This window comes from Artemia franciscana, unplaced genomic scaffold (genome assembly GCF_032884065.1).
Source record: "Artemia franciscana unplaced genomic scaffold, ASM3288406v1 Scaffold_1420, whole genome shotgun sequence".
NCBI classification, from domain to species: Eukaryota; Metazoa; Arthropoda; class Branchiopoda; order Anostraca; family Artemiidae; genus Artemia; species Artemia franciscana.
This window is the reverse complement of record NW_027062823.1, coordinates 49,966-58,614: the sequence shown is the minus strand read 5'-3', so window position 1 is coordinate 58,614 and position 8,649 is coordinate 49,966. Positions and strand designations below refer to the sequence as shown.

Sequence of the window (8,649 nt, the reverse complement as noted above, 5' to 3'; positions counted from 1 at the left end):
CCCCTGAAAACGTCAGTATACTTCCCAATAATCAATACTATATGTAAAAAATTGGCAAAGTTCATAACTTGCAGCCCTTCTCCTGGGGACGGTGGGGGATTAAGTTGTCCTCAAAGACATAGTTATTATATTTTTTCTACTATGTTGAACAAAGGCTATCTCAAAATTTTGATCCGGTGACTCTGGAAAAAATGAGCGTGGGTGGTTGCACTTCACTTTTTCGGTCACTTAAAAAGGGCACAAGACCTTTTAATTTCCGTTAAAAGGAACCTGTCGCATTATGCTAGGACAACTAAGTCAATACGACCCCCCCTAGGGAAAAGCAAACAAACAAATAAACACGCATCCGTGATCTTTCTTCTGCCAAAAAATACAAAATTCCAAATTTTTGCAGATAGGAGCTTGAAACCTCTACAGTAGTTCTCTGATACGCTAAACCTGATAGTGTGATTTTCATAAAGATTCTTTAACTTTTAGGACGGTTTCCCCTATTTTCGAAAATAAGATAAATTTTCTAGGGCTTATAACTTTTGATGGGTAAAACTAAACTTAATGAAACATATATTTAAAATTATGTTTTCTAAAAATCTCAAAATCCAGTTTTTTAGAATCGTTTACTACAGTTCGTTACCGTTCGTTTCTATTGAACTTTTTGATTACATAAGCTATTTTCCTCTTAACTTGACGCGCATACTCTTCTAAAAATGACCATATTCTTTAAATTCAAATATTCTTTAAATTGCTGAAATTTCAGGTTGTCATAAGTTTGAATTTTGTAAACGAAAACCCCAAGTCATAGTAACAGAAAAATCATCAAACACATGATGAATATCTTCCGAATCGGGTTGACCAACATAGAATCTCAGGACAAAAGCAGAACGTGAAAAAAATTATCTAATATAACATGAGAATTCCCTCAGTCGCCAGTAAAACCATCACATAAAGATAGATTCCTTATATCTTGTCATTTAAACACCACATCACCGACATTCTGATACTCTCATAGCAGTGTTAAAACATCCCAAACTTATTGAAATTCCTAATATGCAAATAGCAGAAACATAATAATAATAATAAAAACTAGAGTAAGCGAAAAAAAACAGCTTTAACTTTGACTAAACACATCCAGCATACTTGCCTTAAATTTTGTATGGATTTTGTCTTTAACATACTATAGAGCATCAAAAACATGTTAAACTTCTTATTGACAGTAAAAGCGGCAAACTTGTCAGTATTAATCAGTAATAACTTATTAGTTAGTTTATATCAGTGTCGTTCCTAAGGTTAGTAGTGCCCAGGGTCCAAATATAATGAAAAATATCCGAATAAAAAGTGAAAAATATGATGAAAATGGATACCCCATCCCAATCACAGCACCCAGGGATACTTGCCCCAGCCCTTCCCCAGTGAATGGATATTTTTCACCAATTTTCGGCTCTATTTTATTTATGTTTGCTACACATAATACTCACTTAAAAAAATTAGCACACCTCAGAATTCTCCAAATAAACTGTGAACTCCACCAGCACTATAGAAAGAGCCATATCTGATTTCGTCTCTGGCTAAGCTTGTGTCGTTTGACGGATTATCAAATTCTATTTTAACCAAATTTCTAGTTTTATGCTAGTTTTTATCGAAATTAATTTAAAAAGCTTTGTCAACAGACTAAGTTTTTCAAAGAAAAGTAAAGAAAAATGGGCAAAAATTATATCAAATAATCTATAAAGCATAAAACTACCACAAATGACTCAATAAATAAATAAAGCAAACAAAAACAGAAATTACAAAAAATAACCGATTCAAACTCAAAACGAGCAAAAATTAACACGAGTAGGGCTGAGAACCCCCATGGCTTTTCAAGCCCAGAGCACAATTTGGACTTCATTGAAAAAAAATAATTATATTTTTATCTTTAATAAATAAAAAATTAATAATACTTTAAGGAGTAAATATCAACATATGCATATTAGACTGACAACAACTTCATTTGTATTTTTGTTAGTAAGGTACAAATTATTGTCTGGCCTTGATAAGCCTCAGAGGTTGTCAATCCTACTCATGTTAGTTTTTGCTCGTTTGACTTCAAAAATAATAATAATCCATTGTGCCAACATGGTTATTTACGATGTAGCTTTATGATAATATATTAATATAATATATTAATTGACAAACAATAGGTTCCTTTCGTTTCACGATAACAGTAATTAGGTACTTTCCTTTCTACTACTGCTTGTATTCTACTCACCTTTCTGAATAGTTGAGTCCTATATTGTGATCTATCTGTCAAATTGCCTTTATAGGCAAAAAAGATTGTTAATCTAATATACCGTGTAATATATGAAAAAAAAAATTATATATAAGAAATGCTCTCAACTATATTGATCGCAATACACAAAACTTTTATAATTCATCTCTTCTTTTCCTCTTTTAATAAGTTTCAATTTCTAATTCCAAGCTTTCCGCCTTATTTAATATTATCCATCTCTGAGTTCACTGTGTATACCTTTATTCTCTGAACATGACACTCAAAATCTTCTAAAACTTACCCTTGCACACAAAAGTACTGTTAAATTTCACAAAATATAACTTTATATTAGAAGTTCTTAATAATACTATTCCTTCTTAACTGATATAATTAGGCTCAAACGCATCTATCAAATTTTTCAAGTCTTCATTACTTATATATTTCAATATCTTTTCACCACATTCATATGGTAACTCAGTATAGCCGTTAAAGAGAGAACTGAAGCATCTATTGGCCGGTTCAAGTAAGTTATTCCTTTCCATACCCTTTCTAAACTGACTTTTTATTATGCTAGCATATGATGGAAATTGCGTTTCGTATCTTGCTGTTTTTGAAATTTCCACTACATTTTTATTCCTCATACATGCTGCTAACGAGCTTGCTCCTTTTACCAAAATATCATAAAATGAAATATTGGAATTAACAATTTTCTCTTTCCTCATCCTTGCTAGTTCTCTCAAATATTGATCCTGCATTTCCCTTTCATCATCTCTTATTGTACTCATCGATTGTATATTTTTTTCACTTACATATAAATTTGCCGTTTTCATTTTAACTATAAGGCAAATAATAAGATTAAGAGTTATTTCCCCCACAAAAACACCACGATCGGTATCAAAGTAACAGTTTCTATAAAATGACTCTATCCCAGCAGCATTGTCATCAAGAGCTGTACAACCATTTTTACTCGTAATGTTTATGTCGGACCCATGTTCCAGGAGCTCTTCAACAGCTTCAACATGCCCATTATAACAAGCATAGTGAAGGGCTGTTCTGCCATCATTATCTTGAGAATTAACTCTGGCACCATATTTTAGTAACAGTTTTACAATGTTCCCGTGATGATTTTTAGCTGCAATGTGGAGTGCGGAAATTCCACCGTTTTTCTTCACATTTACATTAGCTCCTTTATTCAGAAGCAGTGTGCAAATTTCTACATTTCCTTTAAGAGAAGAGAGACACAGAGGCATGTCTCCATTTTTTGTTCCCAGGTTAACATTTGCATTATATTCCAAAATTGTTTCAACAATTTTTAAATTTTCGTTTTGAATGGCAAAATGAAGAGCTGTTTCGCCCTTTATAATTTGAGCGTCAACATCAGCACCATGTTTTAGCAAAAGTTTTACAATGTTCCCATGATTATTTTGAGTTGCAATGTGGAGTGCAGAAATTTCATCGTTTTTCTTCACATTTACATTAGCTCCTTTATTCAGAAGCAGTGTGCAAATTTCTACATTTCCTGTAAGAGAAGAGAGACACAGAGGCATGACTCCGCTTTTTGTTCCTAGGTTAACATTTCCATTATATTCCAAAATAGTTTCAACAATTTTTACATTTTGTTGTCGAATTGCAAAATGAAGAGCTGTTACGCCCTTTATAGTTTGAGCGTCAACATCAGCGCCTCTGTTTAGAAGCAGTTTCGCTATTGCGTCCTTAACCTCAGGATTTTTACATTTATGTACAACAGCAAAACCAGCATCTTGTAACCCAATAAAGTGTAATGCTGTTCGACCATACTTATCAGTAGTGGTAACATCAGCATCATATCTCAAAAGAACTTCAACAATTTCGACGCATTCCGTTTCAACAGCTTTGAACAGAACCTCAGGACTGTCTTTTACATTAGCTTTATTAACTAAAAGGAACTTCGTAAGGTTTAAATCGTTGTTCTTCACAGCATAAAATATCGGGGTTTTCCCATTTTCATCTCGGGCATTTATATCAGCTTCATTGCTTATCAATAAATTAGCCATTTCTTCTTGTTTATTTATAACTGCAATATGTAAGGGTGTATAACCTTCTCCGTGTCTGCTAAGACCAAGAAGCGTATTAACATTACCACCACACTTTAAAAAGTCTTCAACGATCTTGACATATCCTTTTTCAAAAGCAGCATGAAACAACTCTGTGTTATTTGCATCTTCGAGGTTTATACCAAAACCATATTCTACAAGAGCCTCAACAACCTCTTTAAACAATTCAGTATGGCGACACACTGCAATTTTAAGAGATTCTCTGTTGCTTTGATTATTAATATCTGGGCTATACTTCAAAATATTCTGAATAGTCGGTAACAGCGAGGCGTAACCATTTTCAACAGCGAGGCGTAGTGCAGTTTTGCCCTTTTTATCCTGATTGTCAACTTTAGCTCCATACCGTAAAAGGAGTTCGACAATGGTTTCTTTTTTATTCAAAACAGCAATATGAAGAGGGGTGTTGCTTTCCTCCGCCTTAGCATCAACATTAGCACCACAGTCCAAAAGTAGCTGAACAACTTCTGTACTGCGCCCTTCAGCAGCGCAGTGCAGTGGTGTATATCCTTTGCGCCATGAAAAAGTATATACACAATCAACATGGGCTCCGTATTTGAGAAGATAATCAACAGTTTGAGAGCATCCTTCAGAAGCTGCTAAATGAAGTGGACTTGCACCATTATCTTCTATTACATTAACATCAGCTCCATGCTTCAAAAGATAATCAACAATTTGTGGGCATCTTCGAGAAGCTGCTAAATGAAGTGGAGTTGTACCATAATTTGTTCTTACGTTAACATTACTTCCATGCTTTAGAAGTAATTTCGTCATTTCAAAAATTTTATCTCTGTTTTTTATCGCACGATGAAGTGGAGTTTCTCCCAGTGTGTTTACTGCATTCATCCTAGCTCCTTTGTCTAGAATCATTTCAACAACTTCTGTATCACTACTATCAACAGCCAAATGAAGTGGCGTGTCGGAAGACATGTTTCTACTGTTTACTTTACATCCGTGATTTAAGAGTAATTTAGCAATTTCTATTCTTCTGTATAACAAAGCATCACAAAGTAATACGTATCCTTCTGACCATCCTTTAGAGTAAGAGAGCCCAAACGAATTGATTAGCTTCTTTGTTCTTTCCATGTTCCCGTCACGAACTGCAGAAATTAAACTACAGTTAACATCATAGTCATCTCGCATGGCTACTCCACTCCTTTTTGCCAATTTTTGGGGTAATAGTGGCTAAAACTTTGGCCCTTTTAATTAGATCCTCTTTTCTAGATGAACTTTCTTGATTCTCCCTGAAAAAATAATTTTACAATACAGAAATATATATATATTTTTTAAATGTGATAATAATATATTACATAAATATAATATTTATATATGAATATATAAATTCTTTCTTATAAACGTTATCGATTAAAATCTTTCTTAATATGTCTGCTTACATGTCTGTAAGTTGTCGATTAGAGGCAAGGAAACAAAAGGTGGTTAAAATTATTAAGGAATAAAAACAAATTTACTAATTGGTGCGTAGAACAATTTTGACGTAGGCCAAGCTTCATTTAAGAGTGATTTAACTTAATTCAGGAGTTTCAAGTCATTACACAGACCACTGGAAGGGGCACGGTAGCAAACCCTGCCACATTTGAGAAGCAAGAAAACATCTAAAATGGTGATCAAAACAATGATACCATAATATGGCTCTCACGTTTACTTCCTAATTTTACTAATAAATATAAATCATACAAAGACTTCTCCAACTCAATCTATTTAATTCTTAACTCTCTACCCCTTCTTATGAGGTTCTAATTTCTTTGGAATTCTTTATCGCAACTTTATCATTTGAAACCAAGGATCAGAGTTCAATAATCTTAATGACTAAAAAAATGAGCTCTAGCAAAATTCTAAGAATCAATAGATTGCTTTAAAACGAAAATCAGAGGCTTAATACCGGTTGGGATTTAAAATAAGAGCTCCAAGTCACGAGGTCCTTCCAAATATCAAAATTCATTAAGATTCGATCACCCACTCGTACGGTAAAAATAACTCAATTTTTCTAATTTTTCCTCTCCCTTCAATGCTCCAGATGGTCGAATCGGCAAAAACGACTTTATCAAGTCAATTTGTACAGCTCCCTTACACACCTACCAATTTTTATCGTCCTAGCACGTCCAGAAGCACCAAACTCACCAAAGAACTGAACCCCACCACCCACCTGCCCCAAAGAGAGCGGATAAAGTCTGGTTATGTCAATCACGTATCTAAGACATTTATAAGCGTTTTCCAAGATTTCTGGCTTTCCCCCTACAACTCCACCCAATGTCAACAGATCTGGTCGGGATTTGAAATAAGAGCTCTGAGACATGAGATCTTTCTAAAAATAAAATTTCATTAAGATCCAGTCACCCGTTCTTAACTTAAAAATACCTCAATTTTTCTAATTTTTTCCAAATTAACAGCCCCCAGCTCCCCCAAAGAGAACGGATAAGTACCAATTATGTCAATCTCGTATCTATAAATTGTGCTTATTCTTCCCATCAAGTTTCATCCCGATCTCTCCACTCTAAGCGTTTTCCAAGATTTCCGGTTTCCAAGATTTCTGTTTCCCCCCTCCAGCCCTCTATATACCCGGATCTGATTTGAAATTCTTCTATATATCAAGTTTCATTAAGATCTGATCACCCATTCGTAAGATACCTCGATTTTCACGTTGTCCGAAAAATCTGGATTCCCCCTCCAACTCCCTTCAATGTCACCGGATCTGGTTGTTTGTAGGTTACAAATACCTAATTTTTCTAATTTTTGCGAATTACTCCCCCCCCCCCCAAACTCCACCAAAGAGAGCGGATCCGGTCCGGTTATGTCAGTCGCCTGTCTTGGACTTATTCTTGTTCTTTCCAACAAGTTTCATCCTGATCTCTCCACTTTAAACGTTTTCCAAGATTTCCAGTCCCCCCCCCCTAATGACACTGGATCCGTTTGGTATTTAAAAAAAGAGATCTGAGTTTCGAGGTTCTTCTAAATACGAAATTTCATTAAGATACGATCACTCTTTCGTAAGTTAAAAATAGCTCATTTTTTCTAATTTTTTAGAATTAACCCGCCCCCAAAGAGAGCAGATCCGTTAAGGTTATGTCAATCTCGTATCTAAGACTTGTGCTTATTTTTCCCACCAAGTTTCATCCCGATCACTGCACTCTAAGCATTTTCTAAGATTTTAGGTCCCCCCCCAAACTTCCCTTCACCGGATCCGGTTGGGATTTAAAATAAGAGCTCTGAGACATGATATCCTTCCAAACATCAAATTTCAATAAAATCCGATCACTCATTCGAAAGTTAAAAATGCCTAAATTTTCTAATTTTCAGAATTAACCCTTCCTCCCCCTCAGCTCCCCCAAATAGAGCAGATCCGTTCCAGATATGTCAATCACGTATCTAGGACTTATGCTTATTTTTTCCACCAAGTTTCATCCCGATCCCTCCACTCTAAGCGTTTTCCAAGATTTTAGGTTCCCCCCTCAATTCCCCCGAATGTCACCGGATCTAGTCGGAATTTAAAATAAGAGCTCTGAAACACGATATCCTTCAAAACTTCAAATTTAATTAAGATTCGATCACTCCTTCGTAAGTTAAAAATACCTTTTTTTCTAATTTTTCAGAATTAACCCTCCCCCCAAATCCCCCAAACAGAGAAGATCCGTTCAGGTTATGTCAATAACGTATCTACGACTTCTGCTTATTTTTCCCACTAAGTTTCATCCCAATCCCTCCACTCTTAGCGTTTTCCAAGATTTTAGGTTTCCCCTTCCAACTCCCCCCAATGTCACCAGAACTAGTCGGGATTTAAAATCAGAGCTCTTTGGCACGATATCCTTCCAAACATCAAATTGCATTAAGACCCCATCACCCCTTCGTAAGTTAAAATACTTCATTTTTTCTTTTTTTCCGAATTAACCAGGCCCACACTCCCCCCCCCCCTCCCAGATGTTCAAATCGGGAAAAAGACTATTTCTAATTTAATCTGGTCCGGTCCCTGATACGCCTGTCAAATTTCATCGTACTAGCTTACCTGAAAGTGCCTAAAGTACCAAAACCGGGACAGATCGACAGAATTTGCGATCGCCATATGTCACTGGGTTAATACCAAGTGCCATAAAAAACAAATGAAATAACACGGTTGCCTCTTTTGTACTAGTCATTGTTATTTAATTATCGTTTTATGTTTGAATATTGCTCTTTACTTTTCTCTGAAAATAGTTGTTTTCCTTAAATTAGTTTTTTTCCATTCTTATTTGACACGTTCTTTATTATGGATGAATTGTGGGAATATTTGTGAAACTTTGTCAATGAATCCTAGCTTATGAA

The 8,649-nt window shown here is 35.1% G+C and overlaps 1 protein-coding gene across 1 annotated transcript; it reads right to left on the bottom strand.

Moving 5' to 3' along the window:
- Window positions 1–2,350: 2,350 nt before the first annotated feature.
- Window positions 2,351–5,576, bottom strand: LOC136042532 (ankyrin-1-like). Its single transcript, XM_065727493.1, has one exon. It carries the CDS (start codon window positions 5,476–5,478, stop codon window positions 2,623–2,625), a length of 2,856 nt encoding a protein of 951 aa, XP_065583565.1. The 5' UTR covers window positions 5,479–5,576; the 3' UTR covers window positions 2,351–2,622.
- Between the last annotated feature and the right edge of the window lie 3,073 nt (window positions 5,577–8,649).

What these genes read in the sequence shown, in the direction of transcription:
- LOC136042532 (XM_065727493.1), bottom strand. Translation starts at nt 5,478, where the DNA reads ATGCGAGATGACTATGATGTTAACTGTAGTTTAATTTCTGCAGTTCGT.